This window comes from Thunnus albacares, chromosome 18 (genome assembly GCF_914725855.1).
Source record: "Thunnus albacares chromosome 18, fThuAlb1.1, whole genome shotgun sequence".
Classification (NCBI taxonomy): domain Eukaryota; kingdom Metazoa; phylum Chordata; class Actinopteri; order Scombriformes; family Scombridae; genus Thunnus; species Thunnus albacares.
The window spans coordinates 29193447-29211845 of record NC_058123.1 but is presented as its reverse complement, the minus strand read 5'-3'; the positions used below and the strand labels follow the sequence as shown (position 1 = coordinate 29211845).

At 38.4% G+C, this 18399-nt stretch overlaps 1 protein-coding gene across 1 annotated transcript in view; it reads left to right on the top strand.

Annotated features, from left to right (window-relative positions):
- slc12a2 (solute carrier family 12 member 2) overlaps window positions 1-18399 on the top strand; it is a 73942-nt gene that overhangs the window by 51942 nt on the left and 3601 nt on the right. The window contains exons 18-26 of the mRNA XM_044332864.1: window positions 53-159; window positions 1685-1764; window positions 2644-2787; window positions 4857-4904; window positions 6968-7090; window positions 8551-8662; window positions 13968-14054; window positions 16684-16819; window positions 17196-17263. Coding sequence (XP_044188799.1) covers window positions 53-159; window positions 1685-1764; window positions 2644-2787; window positions 4857-4904; window positions 6968-7090; window positions 8551-8662; window positions 13968-14054; window positions 16684-16819; window positions 17196-17263 — 905 coding nt within the window. The remainder of the gene's footprint in view (window positions 1-52; window positions 160-1684; window positions 1765-2643; window positions 2788-4856; window positions 4905-6967; window positions 7091-8550; window positions 8663-13967; window positions 14055-16683; window positions 16820-17195; window positions 17264-18399) is intronic.

Here is an 18399-nt window from a genome sequence, read left to right as displayed (position 1 = left end):
TTAGGGTGTGAATTCATAGGATTTTGATTCTGATCCTTCTTCCCCTCTCAAGGCTGCAGGTCTGGGTCGCCTCAAGCCCAACACCCTGGTGCTGGGCTTCAAGAACGACTGGAGGGACGGCGACATGATGAATGTGGAGACTTACATCAGTATGATCCAGTAAGTCCAGCTGTTTCATAACATATCATAAAGACTGACTGGAAAGACTCAGCAGTCACCTCATTGTAACACACATGTGCAGTTTTAAATGCTCTACTACAGTTCAAAAAGCAAACACTAAATAAGACCTTTATTTCAATGTAACCTTACATTTCAAAGATTAGTGCGTTCAAAACGTCTCTCTTCAGAACGGACCGATCGCTTGGCCTCCGGTATTACTGCTTGCAGCTTTCTCGAGAACCGCTCATCCAAACAACTTCACACTCGACACTGCACTTCCTTGGGTCGACAGCAATACAGCTGTGAAGTTGATCAGATGAGCGATTGTCAAGAAAAGCAAAGAACAGACAAACATACATACATAGAGACTCCTTCCTTTATTGTTTGATGTCAAATATACGGCATGTCTCTGCCTAACATTATTTACTGAGACAACTTCTTATCTTAAGACTGTCTTACGGATCACGTCGAGGTGTCATTTCATCACATCTTCTATAATACCGCTTTGATGCAACAGTGAAGCAGCTTTTACAAGATGCTGTGACTTTCAAATTTTTCTGGTGCATGAATACTTAATGAAGACTTTCTTTTGATAGTAACACTTAAATTTGTGGGCTGCAGGATGCAGGAAGGCACATTTTCTGAGAGATAGTCTATAAATGACTCAGTCTCCCTAGATCCATGGATGCATAGCAACTCTGACTCTGAAAAGCAATGTGATAGAACATGAGGTAACATAGTCAGACACACACACACACACACACACACACACACACACACAGGCCCATTAATGAATTAAATGTATCACTCTTGTGTACATATAGACAGTAGGAAGTGTGTCGCCTCATGCAAAAATGTATTTAGGAATATTCACCACGTAAACACAATAAATAGTTAAACAGTATAAGCTTAAAAAAGCATGAAGTTTGTTAATATCAGATTATGTCATTAACAGATTATTCTTGCAGACACTACAGTCTCAGTCAGTATCCTGAACTGTCCTCATTCTGTAGTACAGTAAGATCAGGATCAACCGTGCACGCGCACACACACACACACACTGTATGTACTGGTAGTAACAGGAATACAGTGTTTGTCCATGTGAAATCCTGTTTACCTGCTTAACCCTGAATCAGTCATGTGAGACTGTGAGTGAAGGACTTAAAGCTGAATGAGTTCCTGATTGTAAAGTGTGGGGATTATCATGGCATTAGAACTGAAGGTCAGAGATGGTTTGGCCTGACAATATTAAAATCACAGCTAATGCGCTCAGCAATGTGCCCTTTACTTTCCATCCGGTAAGTAGCTGCAGCAGCAGCAGCAGCAATAACACACCACAAGGTTCAAACTGCAGGACTGACAATGTTGTTTGAACCTGCCGTTTGTTGTGTGCGGTTCTGGCAGCAGAGCTTATTTGTCTTCCTGTTTAAATGCTCCATATCTCTGTTTAACTGAGCATGTCACGCTTCAGTCTGTCCACTAGCTGATGGGAATCTTTTATTTATGCATTTTTTCCCCCTTGCAGCGATTCCTTTGACTTCCAGTTTGGGGCTGTTATTCTGAGACTGCAAGAGGGACTGGATGTGTCCCATATCCAAGGACAAGGTACCAGACATGCTTACACACAACATGCTTTCAGAGAAGGGTTATGGTTGAAATCAATATGATTTTGTCAAAAGTAAACAGTGAGACAGTATGGTGCATGTATCCGAAATCACATAAAATAGTCAAGTTGTATTTTGTTCCTCCCACATGAATTAAATCTTACTTTACATGTGTAAATTCTTAAACCTGATCTTCAAGTGATGACTGAGTTTATAATAATAACATGGACAGATTAAAAACTGAGGTACTTCAGAATTTTAGTATCACACTTCCAGAAAGTTGAGGGACTCATGAAAGACAAGTTAAAAAAAGAAAGGTCAGTGTCAAAGCAGCAGAGGCCAGAAAGTTATTTCCCACACTTCCCATCATGCATCTTCTTTTGTTGATGTCAACTCAGCCTGAGCTTGGAGACTACACATTTGTAACTGACAGCCTGTGTCATAAACTTGGTGTATAAAGCTTTAAACACAGGGATGTTATCATGCAGGAAGAGTCTAATAAAGAGATGGTATTGAGTTGCATTATGGGAAATGTAGGATCCAACGTTGTTGAGGTTTGTAGCATACCAGGGTTTATAAATCAGGATATCTCCTTCTCTGCTGCTTTGTTTTTGATCATTCTTTTTTTTTAATCTGTCTCTTGTTAGTCCCCCAACTTTATGGAATTGCAATACTTAATCAGTGAATTATCCCATTAATTCAGAACAGATGCTGCTTTTCTACACGTCACTTTAGTGCCTCGTGTTTGAAGTTTCATTTCCTTTTTTCCACTTGTTTTCTTCCATTATTTCCCCCCTCACTCTCACACTGCATAAACCATTCTAATTCCACCTTATTTTCTCTCCCTCTTCGCTTTTCATCTCACTCCATTTCCTCCCAGATGAGTTGCTGTCTTCCCAGGAGAAATCTTCAGGGATGAAAGATGTGATCGTGTCCATAGACACCAGCAAAGACTCTGACGGCGATTCGTCCAAGCTGTCCTCCAAGGCTACCAGCCTCCAGAACAGTCCAGCTATACAGAAAGGTCAGCCAGCCTCAGTATGAATGTCTCCACATTCATCTCACTTACCTTGTTATTTATTTCCATTTGATCTGCCAGGCAGACTTTGGGAGAAAGTTGTTGTTTACAGTGACGCCCTGGCAGAAAAGCAGGGGAATAGAAAACTTCTGATTTATAAAGTTATATCTTTTAAAAAAAATACATTTATTAAAGCCATTAAGGCTGGTACATAGCATATATGTCTTATTAATGTATTGTTCACAACATCTACATGGTTTTAGCTGTGTATGTGTGTTTATGTTGCTCAAACACCATTCCAGGTCATGACAGAAGGAATGCTTTTCCTCCAGGAAATCAGTTTAACACCATTCTCAGAGATCCTTCTTAATCCATCAATAGCTCCCCTTATTCTCCCTCTACACACACACACACACACACACACACACACACACACACACACACACACACACACACACACAAGCTGCCCTGACAGGAAGTCGCCTCAGTGACCCATGACCCCAGTCGTCCCACTGGGCCCAGTTTGTTAGTCTACAGATGTCTTGAGCCACACTGTGTGTGTGTGTGTGTGTGAGAGAGAAAGAGAGAGAGAGAGAGAGAGAGAGAGAGAGAGATAGATCACCATCAGTGTTGTGTTTAAGTGCCACCCACTCAACTCTGAGCTAGCAAACCACAGAACTGTTCCCAGATTGTGGGAACTGTAGTACTAAACATTCTCAACTACAGCCTGAGCACCAGGCCTCATCCACTCTGTATCCATGCAGTCTCATATCAGTGTTTTCTGCTCATATTTTCTTAAAAAATTACATATGAGCATATTCTATTGAATTAAATTGGATACTAAAGCCATTAATTGGTCTAAAATTGGTTAGCTGGTATCAACTTACTACCTTAATTGTCAGATTGTAGCTGAACCAGGCCTTACATTACAGACAGCTCTTTATTTCCATCATTTTGAAAGCGTATTGTATCATATTTTAGAGAGAAGCCTTCCATGTTGTCTTGATAAATCAGTCAAATGTTCAGTTACACAACATCAGTATGACATGAGTCATATTCATACTCACACTGTTGTCATTTACTCATGAATTCAATCACATTGACTTCACTGTTTGTTATGGTTGTTCAGTTACTGTCAATGGATACAACACTTCTGATGTTTCATATTAAAAGCATTGCAGCTGCCCACATGGCATCATTCTTCTCTTTCCTGATAGACTTTTAATGTGAAAGTGTTGAGTTTTTTTAGCTTAACAGTGATGGAGAAAATGACAAAACTGGAAACTGGAAATGTAAATGATACTGGATTGACTGTGTTGATGGAGTTACCAGAGAGTAATATAGTGGTGTGCATGTCTTTTAGTCCATTTAATACACATCATGTCGCTAGTGTTAATTCAGTGTGAACCCAAATTGAGACGGCCACACACATTGTAAACATGTTGGCCTTTTTTTTGAAGAGGTAAGAAAGTGAAGATGAATAATCCTCTTAGTCTCAGCCAAAGCTCCTACCTGAGCCTTTTATTAAGACAGAACCTTCGCCTTTGTGGAGTTCATTTCCATTCAGAATCACCCTCCTCACTCACTGTGTGAGATTTTTCATTTTAATCCAAGCGTAGTCTCAGAGGAGAAGTCCAGCTCTGAGAATTAGAACTGATTCATGCGTATTTAATGGTCTCACATGTCCACCGATGTTGCTTACTGAATGTCCAGTTGAAGCCAGTTTGATTTAACTAGACAGTCCTGGCTCAAAGCTGCTGCTTTTTATTGTTCAGGTCAGGCCTGAGAAATTTCCAGAAATCAAGAAGAAAATTTTGAGCCTTGTGTTAAAACTCCTGCCAGTGGAAAAGCTTCACTTAAGGTTCTTGTTTTTTTTCCATGACCCTGTTAGCATGAAGCTACTGTAGCTCACAGCTAGCTCTTCTGCTTCGATGTATTTTTACAACTGTACGTTTTGTGTTGTACTTAACTTCATCTTGATTCATGATTGTAAGTCAATATCACATCAAATCAACATTTCACTTATATCACTTATTATTATTTTTTTTCTCTCCTTTTTGTCTCACATTTCCCAGATGAGGACGATGATGGCAAAGCTACAACACAGCCCCTGTTGAAAAAAGGCAGGAGATCCACTTTATCGGGTTGCCTTAAAACCTTTCTCTACCTTTCTCTGACTCATGCCTTCTAGTCTTAGTTCTATCTTTCTCCATTCCTCCCTTTTGTTCTCTTTTGTGCACTCCTTCTCCTCTCTTCCCTCATGCTCTCTTCTCTCTTCCTGTCACTTCATCTTTCACAGTATATTTTGAATTCCTCTTGTATTAACATACTGTCCTGCACCCTGCTGTCTCTGTCTTGTGTCTGTCCCCGTGTTTCTGTCCCCGGCTAGCTACTTGGCTTTTGGGGGGGAATAACACTTTGTCTTTTCCTCTCTCTTTTCTCCTGCTATCCTGTTAACGGTCTCCAGCTTGTAGCTCAAGCCCAGTCTCTGAAGGTGTATGTGATAGTGCCTTTAACTCAGTCCAAGTCTGGAGTATTTAATGTTGTGAGTGTGCCAACATTTCAATTTCCTCCAAACTCGTCATCAGTCTCTCACGCCTGCTGCTTCTTCTCTCTCTCTGGAGGTGACAGTTTGTGTGTGTAGCTTTCTTTTGCAGGATGAAAACTCCTCTCCTGTTTTCATGTTTCCAGCCCTGTCCAGCTAACTCCTGAGCTTCTCACAGCTTCTCTCCCTGTTTGTTTGCTGTTGAATATTAGTAGTGTTTCCCCTTTTGTTCATTAAGCCAGAATTCAAGAAATCCCCCAAGACATTAGAAAAAATAGTACCTATATCAAAACTTTAAAGAGAGTCAATCTTCCTCTTACAAACAGAGTAAAGTTTGATTTATCATGATACTGTCATTGACACTTGAGCTACAGTTGCTGTTGTTCAGTAAAAGTTACATAGACGCTCCTTCAATGAGCAGATCAGTGGTGCTGCATGTTTTCAGGCTTCACATTATTGAAGATCAGTTTCCAAAGCATACTTTAATTTGAATGTTGATTTTCTAACTTCAAGGCAGCTCTTGCTGTCTGTTCATCTGAGTGCACAATGAATATTAAAGGGGAGTACTACTGTGTATGTGATAAAAGTCGTATGAAACTTTTTGTATCTCCAAAGGGAGCTGTGTGTGAAATCTGATAAGATAGTTAGAGAGAAGTTAGAGAGTTAGAAAGAATTGAGGTTAGCAGACCTCTGCTGGAGGCTAGCAGCTCCAGGCTACATTAGCCACTAAAGCATAACACACCTGATGAATGGATCAAAAATGATAGAACATTCTATATTTCATTCAATTTAAAGTCCTTTTATTTCTTCCTGGCAGTTTGAAACAAGCTTGTATGCAAACATAAAACCCATAAAATCACAGCCAAGAATTCATTCTTATGCATAAACACAATAGAAAAATACAAAATGTATTCAAAACTGAGATTAAAACTGTTTGTATACAAAAGTTAAAAACAGTGGCCAATCCATAGTTTTCTAATAGTGAAGACACATTGTGTCTTTATTTATATAGCACTTATCAAACAAATATTGAATCTACAAAAGGTCACTCATTAATCAAAAAACAGAATTGACAGATTAATAATTGTAATTCATCTCACCTCTAAAACTCAACTTGCCCCCCCTAAACCTTGAAGAATGCAGCAGCACATTGATCCAAAAACCTCTGGTATGCTTTGGAAATTTCAAACTGAATGAAAATGAACAACTTCTTTAGCAAGGTGCAAGTTTTCTAAAACATGCAAACACCACTTCAAGACGTACAGACACTACAGACACCACAGACACCACAGACACCACAGACACTACAGCCCTGAAATTATCCACAACTCACAGACCTACAGGGGAAACACTGGTTGCAGCTGCAGTGTCATTTTACTTTATTCAAACTGTTTGATATGTTTAAAGTTTCTAACCATCACACCTATTTCAAAAGCACAATAGCTGAACTTTCATACATCCTACAGACACAGTTAACAGTCCACAGAGCCACACACACCACATAGATGTCTGTACAACTGCTAACAGGCCAGCAAATGACTGAATAGTGAAAGCTGTTTTTATGTTGCATCTAAATGAGCTTTTCTTCTGTTTTCTGTGTGTGTGTGTGTGATTGTGTGTTTGTGGCAACCATCCCTGCAGACAAAAAGAGCCCGACCGTACCGCTGAACGTGTCCGACCAGAGGCTGCTGGAGGCCAGCCAGCAGTTCCGGAAGAAACAAGGGAAGGGCACAGTGGACGTCTGGTGGCTGTTTGATGATGGAGGTGAGGCTGGGAGAAGCACAATGGTGAAATCTTTCTTTGTTTTTTTTTTTTTGAATTATGTGATATAAATCTCAAAATGATTGTCTTGTAATTATTAGATACAAATCAATCAGCAGTTTTAGGCAGTGACCTCGTGTAGGATCCTAGTGTCCTGAGGGTAGAAGCTGGCCTAGTGTATCCGATCCGCTACCTTCTTCCCAACAGCAGCAGGGATAAAAGGCCGTTATCCATGTGGTTGAGATCCTTAATATTTTTCCAGCTTTATTCTTGCAGCACCTGGTGTAAATATCCTTCAGGCAGGGTAGAGCACCACCTATTGTATGTTCAACCCAGCTAACCACTCCTCGCAAGGTCCTGTTCAATGCCGACCCCTTACCAGGCACTGATGTTCTCCGAATTATGAGATTTGTATTTCATAATTTTGAGATTTGGTTCATAATTAGTAAATATGGATCTCATAACTGAGACGGGTATCCAGGAATTAGGAGATTTTGCTTGTAGTCACCACATGCAGATTGTGGAATTTGTATTGGAAAAACTCCATATTGTCTAACAAAAACATTACCACTGTTCATGTAGAGTTGTAAATATGAACATTATTCTCTTAGTTATAAAGTGACATTGCAGATAAATATTTAAAAGATACACGGACACACTTACAGTACAGTACACATAAGTACATGGCAACTGAAAGCTAAATCTGTATATCAGACAGTTTTCAGCAGGACAACACTAACACATGCTCTCCTCAATTAATACTCAAAGTTACAGAGAATTGCCAAATCAAGCCGCAGCTGTTAGAAAGATCAAATCTATCAGTGGGGCTGACAGAGGCGGTATGTTCATATGACTCATTCTTCATTGGGCTGATTGATTTTTGGGTCTCTGTCAGCCCAGCAGGGTGTAAAGATGTGAACATGGCTCGAGGCCTGACATGTGCTCAAGACTCAAGACATGTGACGCTTCAGATCTGGCTCATCATCGTCATGTCAGCCTGTCTTCACTACAGACAGCAGAGATGCTCTTAAACTGTTGTTTGGAGTACAGTGATCTCATGTTTGGCTCAACTCTAAACTGCTGCTTAAGGGGTTGGGTTTAAGAACACATGTTTATAACTAGCCCAGCATATTTGGCAGTGTTCTTAGGTGGGAAGCTGGTGAGGGATCATCTCTTTGTTCCTACTGGTCGTTCGTTCGGGGGGGTCCGTACAGGGGGAGACTGAGATCTGGAGGATCTATGAACATCTACACAACAAGCTGCTGGCCTCATCTGAGTGTTGAAACAGCAGTCAGCAGCAAAAAGCTGTGCACACAAAAAAAGAATCTTTGTGATATTTTAACTTTGACTTTCCTCCAACTTAGACACAGCAGATGTTCAATGTCTTTCATCTTAGAATCACAGAATATTCCATCGAGTTGTTGGGCAGCTGTTTGATGTCTCTCTCTCTGTCTGGTGTCCAGGTCTGACCCTGCTGATCCCATACCTGCTGACCAACAAGAAGAGGTGGAAGGACTGCAAGATCCGCGTCTTTATCGGAGGCAAGATCAACAGGATTGATCACGACCGCCGAGCGTAAGTACTGCGCCTTCTCCCCGTCCACTACACACAAGTAGATCATACAAGTATGTGGTACATGTATCACACCTGATGGCAGATATGAACTCTTTCAAAATGATAACTTATTGTTACCAAAACCATAAATGCACCCTTGAATTGTTGTGAAATTGGAAAATATACTACAACAACTCCTACTACTGCTAATAATGATAATAATTATAGATAATAATAATTATTAAACATAAAAATCTTGTTTGTGACATTGGCTGAAGCCCTATGGAGTGGTTTGCATTATATTCTATGACTACTAGTACTTATTATTCTGTCTCTAATGGGGCAGGGAAGTGGAGGTGGACATTATGAAAGCAGCATCCAGCTTTTTAGCAGTGAAGACAGTGCAACCATCTGCTTTCCTTTCAGCACCACACTCCTCTGCTCAGCTGCTGCTGACAACATGACACACACACGCACGCACACACACACACACACACACACACACACACACACACACACACAGTGTCTGTCTGTTGCTACAGATATGCTCTTTTAGGCTGCGTTTGCACAATTTATTTATTCACACGTCAGAGGTAAGAACTCGATATATTCATGTATAATGTGTCTCAGATGCAACACAATATACAAATCTTGACTGTTTTTATAAATGTACATTATGTCATGCATATTCACACTGGTAAAATGTTAACATAAGTGCTTCAGATGTCAGTATGCAGACTTAAAGGTTTAAATAAGAAAATAATGAGTTGTAAATCCTTGGAAAGACATTTACACCTGCCATTTGTACTTGTACATTTTGCATTATCTTCAAATCAGAAATTGGCAGAGTTGTTCCTCTGGAACATTTGGTTGATGTCTTTGGCACACACAGTATAATCAGGATTTAACACTGCATTGGAAGGCTCATTTATCTCTGTATGACAAATAGACACATTTTAGTTGTTTATAGTTAAGTTTAAATTTTAGAACAGCAAAAACTTTGATACTACAATTCTTAACTGACTTTACTAAAATCATCTTCTGTGGGCATCACATGTGAAATGTATGGTCTCTAAGTCTAAAAGCTGACTTCCTGCCTCGTTAATGAGGCCACCAGCAGTTTGTTGCTTTTTCTGAGTCAGTATAGTTAAGATTGATTTCCCGCTTTCAGTGAATGTTTTGTTGCCTTAATGTTTGCGTTGAAGTGATGTCATTGTCATGTGGTCATGTAGTCGATTGCAAGGCCTGTTTTGGAAGAAACTCTTGTGGTGCATTTAAGGACAGCCTGAACCATAAGTTCACTTGGACAGGAAGTAAAGGCGACTAGATGTTTACTCTGAAAGATTAGTTTCCAGCAAATTTCACCTCTCACTGCATAGAGTAATGAAGCTGAAACCAATGTCTACCTGGAAGGAAGGTCATTCATTGTAGGAAGACTACCTTGTTTTTGAATTTTTCAAACACAACTTTTCTTTAATTTCTAAGAAATAAGTGAGTGCAGACAACAAGGAGGTGAGTGTCTGACAGAACTGACCTCTTTACCCAATGAAGTAAAGTTGAGATATTAATAATAAAAGTAGATAACCCTACATAATGTACAACCTTTCACTTGTTGTTGAAAGTGGTCATCAATAATGTAAATTACAATTAGTGGTTCATTGATCATCAGTCGATCATTTTAAGGAGGCTGCTAAACACACAAACATTGCAGTCACCCATTTTTGGAACAAGACATCCTGTCTGTTGTGATCTTCCTGGATCAGACCTCTATCACAACTATTAGTGTTTGACCAGAAATAGTCATTTCCTTGTCATTGTGTGGAGAAGCTTCTGTCCTCAAATCTCATTACTCTCTGTTAATTATTAGCTTTGTTGATATGAAGATGTTTACACCGGACAAACACTTTTTCAAAATTCTCTTGCAGTGTCTTCAGACATCAGTTTCCCATGTCTCTTATTTATTAATGTTAAAGGAATGCTTTGTTATTTCTGAGAGTGAGATGAGAATATGGACACCATTCTGACGTTGGTGTGTTAAGAACAGAGTAGCAGGCTGTATTAAGAGTGGAAGCAGGGAGGAAACAACTAGCCTGGCTCTGTCCAAAATTCATAAATACTCCTGACAACATCTCTAAAGCTGTCAAACTTGTACATTAACAAAAATATTTTTAAAAGTTTGTGGTTTTAGGTAGAGTTGCTTGCTGGAACTATGTCTTGATGAACAACAGTGTATCATCCAGGTATTTCTGTGCAGAGTGGAAAAGATTCTGGTCTGGGTCTCTGTACAGACATAATGATAATACCTGGTAACCTTACTGTGACAAGACTGTAAGAAGTCACTGCACCCAACTGTTGTTCAAAAAGAATTAGTTGGAGCATGTAACTCCCCCTAAAACCACAAACTGTGCTCATTACTTTTCTGTTTGTATACAGATTCAGATATATCATGAAAATCAGTGAGCTCTACAGGTGTTGGAAGGTGTTTTTTTTTTAACTTTGGACAAGCCAACTCCCCCCTGCTTCCAGTCTTTATGCTAAGCTAGGCTAAAAAACATCCTGACTCTAGCTCCATACTGAACACACAGACATGAAACTGATATTTAAGATTAAAACAAACAGTGTTTTTCACAAGCATATTTAATGATCTAATATTTCCAATTCTATCTGTATCTGTGTAAACCCTCTGACATCATTTGTTTTCAGCAAAAAAGGCATCTCAGCCTCTGCTGTCCTTCTCCCCCCACACACACTGTCTGTCTGTCTGTCTGTCTGTCTGTCTCTCTCATTGTCCCCTACAGCTGCCTCCTGCCTCCTTTTGTTGGATAAAATTAGTTTGGTGCTAGCAGTCGAGCCTTTTATCTCTGTGTGCGAGCACACAGCTCTATGTGCACTTTGAAATCCCCTTTGTGTTTGTTTACTGCAAAAGCACAAACTGGCCACTTCAACAGATATCTGACACCTCAATGTTTCCCTGTCAAACATATTCAATTTTGGATCTGTTTATTCAAATGTAATCTTTTCTCTCTTTTCTCTTTGATAGTAGGTCTATGTACACATGTTAAATATTTAACTTCTGCTTAAGTTGTCTGCTTTATCATTTGAATGATAACAGACAAAGCCACAAAGTCACATTTTTTCACATCTCTTTAGTCATGTCTCTCCATGCAGATAGTTTTGGCCTTATTAGTCCATATTTTGAGATATCTGATATGAGGCAGAGATTTCTGCCTCCACCAGAGTACAATAGAGCTGAATTGAATTTAGTTTGTGCTCAGCAGTGAAAATAGATGTGATGTCACAGTTCTGATGAGGGAAATAAATGTTGAACAAAGAGATCCAAAATGTTAAACAGCCTCTAATTCAGCAGTTCAGTCGTATGGTAATATAATAATAATAATTGGTGTGAGCTCATTCCAGCTCACCCTAATTATAAAGAGAATAATTGATATATGCAATACATATAATAAAAACAGTAATGAGCAATATTAGCAAAGTATAAAAACTTACAGAAGTGAGATAAACTACATATAGAGCATTATAAACTGAATATTTGAAATATTTAAAAGTAAAAAACAATAATACACAGTATGTATATATAATATGAGAACACATAAATATAGAAGTATATGTAATATACAGTACATATACATAACCATGCACACATAGACTGAGTATAGTTGGATACTCATAGTGTAGTATTTAGATTTCAAAGAAGGGGGGCTTGGTAAGAGAAGGCACTGCCACCTACTGATGTTTATTTATTTTTGGCATTTTGAGATTGTAGAGCTCTAGCAGGTATATAAGTGACAAGAGATGATAAGTAGGATGGTGCAAGTCACCATATTGCTCTGCTGCATTTTTAAAAATTCTTTTTTTAATTGTCCATCATGAGTCTGACAATGTTACAGAAGTTCAAAGCTAACTCTGTGGAGGACTCCATGAAGTACTGAGAGCACTGTATACCTCATTACATACAGGAAACTAGTGTACTTTTAACTCCTCTACATTTGTTTTTATCTGACTAGTTACTTTGCAGATTGAGATTTTACATACAGAACCCATGAACTCATCTACCTAACAATATATAAAGTAATTAAAATGATCTGCACCTAAACCACTACAATCACACAATAATATATCTGTAGTAGTAATAATAACACTGACAGGTGTCATCTGCAGACTAATGAGTACTTTTACTTTGGTAAAGTAAAATAATATTTAGTCTACCCTCACTGATGTAAATGTGATTTAAAATTTAAAATACATCTCAGTATAACACAATAGAGTTCAATAGCAGCACAAACTCAAACTCTCTAAAACTCACTTAAACTCAAACTACACTCTCTTAAACTCAAACTAAACTCTCTTAAACTCAAACTAAACTCACTTAAACTCAAACTAAACTCACTTAAACTCAAACTAAACTCACTTAAACTCAAACTAAACTCACTTAAACTCAAACTAAACTCACTTAAACTCAAACTAAACTCACTTAAACTCAAACTACACTCTCTTAAACTCAAACTACACTCTCTTAAACTCAAACTACACTCACTTAAACTCAAACTAAACTCACTTAAACTCAAAGTAAACTCTCCAATTTGAGTTTGAGAGTTTAGTTTGAGTTTTAGAGAATTTAATTTGAGTTTAAGAGAGTTTAGTTTGAGTTTTAAATTCTCTAAAACTCAAACTAAACTCTCAAAAACTCAGATTAAACTCAGACCAAGTTAAACAAAAAAACTGAACATAAGAACTGCCATGAAGAGAAGATGTATATTACAGGCTTCTTATAATAGCACTGCATTGGCTTTAGCTAGCTGTTCGTGTACTTAATGAACTAGACATTGAGTATATAATAAATGTATGTGTATTATGTTTACAGTGTGTTCTTCTGCCCCCAAGTGGCCAAAAATCAATGAGTTCAACTTTAAGTTAAGGATCTCAATACTTCTTCCACCACTGATGATGATGGTAATGATGATGATGATGATAGTAGTAGTTGTAGTAGTTCTTTTTCAGAGGTCATATTCATGGAAAACATAGTGGTTTAAATATGCCCCTGTATGTTAGATATTGCTTTTAGTACTGAGTTTCTTTGAAGTCAAAGCTAAAGGAAATGCCACAGTGCTCTCAGTAAAGCCTGTCCTACCTACCTCCACCCTCAAAACCTCCATGTTCAAACAGAGCTATTTAAAGCAGCTTCCCCTGGCCTTCAGGATGGCTCATGGCTCTTATCTCTGTCCACAGCTCCTTGGATTGAAAATGTCTTGCAGCTGATTTCCAGCGTTTACCCCAAAGCTCTTTGTTTTTTGCTTTTCCTGTGCAGGATGGCCACTCTGCTGAGCAAGTTCAGGATAGACTTCTCGGACATCACTGTGCTGGGAGACATAAACACCAAGCCCAAGAAGGAACAGTAAGTCTTCCTCAATAAACTTCAAAGAGCAAAGCTTTTTTACCAGCTGAGTCATGTTTTCATAGTAGTGTGTTAAAAGAACTTCTTCTCACCATGCGTGCTCTACTGGGTGTGCAGCACTTACTGTCAATTCTTCAATAAGAACCAGTCAAATAAAGGCTGGTGACTAATGAAGGCCAGGTAAAAAACCTTGACCTGTACTGTGATGGTTTAAAGAGTAAATTCAGCATAATGTCCAATTCCATCAGTATAACAACAGAGTCATGTTATTAGGGCTGCAACTAACAATTATTTTCATTATCGATTAATCTGTCAATTATTTTCTCAATTAATCAATCAGTTGTTTGGTCTATAAAATGTCAGAAAATGGTGAAACATGTTGATTACTGTTTCCCAAAGCCCAAAATGCAAACTACAATATCTATTGTCCCAACCAAGTTTGCAATCGAAACACATTATCAAATCATATTAATCATAGAAGACCGAAGAAACCAGAAAATATTCATATTTAAGAAACTGGAATCAGAGAACTTGGACTTTGTTTTTTCTTAAAAAAAAAAAAAAAAGACTCAAAATGATGACTCAATGATCAAAATAGTTTGCATAGTTGGTAGCTAATCGATTAATCAACTAATCATTGCAGCTCTATAATGTTATACTCACCACTCTGCTGCTCGCACTTTCTCATTTCAACACTCACTCATTTCCATTGCTTCTACTTGCTGTTTTTTTTTAATCGCTTTTAATGAAATCATCACTTCCCGCAGATGTTTCACAGTAAAAGCCTACCATTGAGCCACTGGAAGGCTTTTGATGTGAAATAAATGTGCAGGAAGTGTTGAGTTTTATTCAACAGTCGTAGAATGAAGTGAGAACAGTTTTCTTAAGAGAAGAGAAAGTGTTTTCAGTAGTAGTGAGTATTACATGTGTTGCTGTACTGATGGAATTAGTGCTGTGGATGTGGACATTATACTGGATTTATCTAGACAACAGGTCAACATGGAGGAGGTGTTGAGTTTTTGTATTAATTGGGGATCAAGGGGGATTAGAAATGAAGGCCTGTCTGTATTATGAGCTTGTTTCAAATGAATTCCTGGTTCTCTTTGCTGTTGAGATAAATAAAGTCATCGGCGACTGTTGGAGAATTTCCAGGACAACCACACAGGTTTCAACTATTCCTTTGCTTAAAGCATTTCTATTAGCCACTTATTTAGAAACAAAGGTTAATGCTTTTCATCTTTTCACCTTTCCATCACACTGTAAATGTTAAGTATGGAAGGTCAAAGTCCAACCTTAAACTCTGCCAGATTTCACGGATGGAGACAGTATAGCTTCTGTAATGTCTGTTGTAAACCTGTGTCCAACACAATCATCATGTTCCCCTATCGCAGCAGTTGGAAGTCGGAGAGTAAAATGTTATTGTAACCAAAAGGAATGATTACTCATGCTATAAAAATAAGACCTAAGTGTCATCATTGCTGTCCAAAAAACTCTATTTATGTCTCTGTATATAAAAAAGTAAATGAAATATGCAGCAGCAGAAAGCAGAACAGAAATCCACCTTCAGCAGTGTGTTGAACTTTACCCTCATCTGGTCCCCTAACATTTACAAAACTAGAATAATTCTGTCAAAGATGACTGACATAGAAGAGCAATGTTTATTTTAATGGATAGACTTTGTATATAAAAGTATAATATTTGACCTCTGTCAACAACCTGCATAAGTAAATGATGATAGATGGATGAGTGGATGGTCAGTGAGTCACTGGCACCCTCTTATGGTCTGTTTGTGTAAAGACATGATGGTGAGTAATAAGAGCTCTGGCTCAACCTGAGGCTCAGAAAAAAAAAGTAAGTTTAGAAGTAAGTTGGTGACAAACAGTGAGAGTTCATAAAATACTGTGTATATACTGTATGTAAGAACAACAGTGTTGTTTTGTCTATTTGCTGGAAGTTAAAGGATGACTCCAACTAATTACAATGTAAGTTTCATTTTATTAGTTTTGTCCATCATTGCTGTCAGTAATAATAATATTATATGTTATTTGCTGAGATCTCAACACAGTGACCTCACTAAAAAAACAAATGCATAAAAAAAAACAAACGTAAGTTGTTCAAATGAATTTGAACACAGTCCTGGTGGTGTAATCCTAAACTGCCTCTGCTGCCTCACTGAGTCACAAGCTAACAGGTGACTTCACATCTATTGTCATGGTAATGTTACTGTAAGGCAGCTGCCTTGGTTTCCTATATCCATGATTTTTCCATCTATGATGTTCATCTAAATTGCTTCCTCACATTACTTCATAATGATCTGTCCAGCACGGCTCCTGGTCTGCATGTTTTATTAACAAAGAAGTTTACTGATAGATCATCAGGTCACTCAGCAGATCAGAGTCATTTATGAAAAACACACCGTTGGAGTAAAAGACAAGCTCTGTTGTCCTCATGAATCATGAATTTTGAACACATCATTATGGTGCAAACATTCAATCTTTTCCACATTTGAATGATTTTGGAATAAAAAGTGACAGCCCTCCCCTCGTCTGAGTATTCCCTGAGGCTGTGTGATGCTGCTGGCCGGCTTGTATGAGTGATTAACCATGAGGCTGCTGTTGTTGTTGTGCAGCGTGACGGCCTTTGAGGAGATGATCGAGCCGTACCGGCTGAAGGAAGATGACATGGAGCAGGAGGCAGCTGAGAGGCTGAAGAACAGCGAACCCTGGAGGATCACTGACAATGAGCTGGAGCTCTACCGCGCCAAGGTCAGCACACTGCCACTCACTGCTCACCAAATCAATATATATTATGTTGTTTAGTCTATTTTAGTTTCAGTTTAATCAGTGTTGAACAAAGTTCCATATTATCACATCTTCCAAAGACTTAACAGCACAAGAATAGTTCAGAGGAGTGAATGCTTCTCTTATCCACTGCAGCTTAACTCTGTAAACAGTTAGAGTGGAAACAGTTGACTGTGAGCCAAGTGTGTGTTTGTGTGTTTGTGTGTGTGTGTGTGTGTGTGTGTGTGTGTGTGTGTGTGTGTGAGCTGTTCTGCTGGCTGGCACTTGCTTTTAGAGCAGCTTCTGATAATTATCTGGTAAGCTGATACCTGAATGTTTGGTTGTTTGTTTTGCTTTTCAGACTAATCGTCAGATCCGACTCAACGAGCTGCTGAAGGAGCACTCAAACACAGCCAACCTCATCGTCATGTAAGCTGATGCTCTGTGTGTGTGTGTGTGTGTGTGTGTGTGTGATCTTGTTAATGTAATAGTTTCAGTAAGGGCTCTTCTATGCTCTTTGTAATGAATTAGTTTTTCATTGTAAGTAATTGATTGTACCTGCTGAGATATTGTCATCACTCCTGCTTCAGTAGTAAAGTCTCGTCAGGAGATTTGCAGGGACGTTACAAAAGACTAATGGCCCTAAAGACGGGCTTCAAAATAAGTTTTTGTTGGAAAGGCGAGCTGTGTCCAACAATATTTGTAACTTTCCAAAACCAAAAATCTAACCGTCACAGCCATTGGTTATTGGTCAGTTGAAAGGAGCCACTGAATTTTTTATCATCCACATTTGAACAATGACTATGTCTTACCTCGCTCTATAACAACCGCTTTTCACCTCGCCCTGGAACATGTGTTAACAGTTCTGCCTTTAGACGTCCCTCTGCCTTAAGGCCATGTTCAGACTGAAAAAAACACAAACCCTCATGTGTGATAAAGTCATAAAGTACGAGACTGATAACAAAGAAATCACTTGCTTCAGGAATATTTATTCTGATATTAGTATTTCCATATAAGAATGTTAAGTTACTAAACCTACCACACATATTACAGACAAACCCCCCCAACTGTATATAAAGCAGCTACAACAGTAACATGCTGCTCTAACACTGATGCTTCACTATTAATAATCTAATGATGTCATATATAATAATATATCAGTCAGAGGGACCAAACCACTACTTTTACTGCAATACTTTAACTACATCAAGCTCATAATACTTATGTACTTTTACTGCAATACTTTAACTACATCAAGCTCATAATACTTATGTACTTTTACTGCAGTACTTTAACTACATCAAGCTCATAATACTTATGTACTTTTACTGCAATACTTTAACTACATCAAGCTCATAATACTTATGTACTTTTACTGCAATACTTTAACTACATCAAGCTCATAATACTTATGTACTTTTACTGCAATACTTTAACTACATCAAGCTCATAATACTTATGTACTTTTACTGCAATACTTTAACTACATCAAGCTCATAATACTTATGTACTTTTACTGCAATACTTTAACTACATCAAGCTCATAATACTTTTACTGTAGTAGG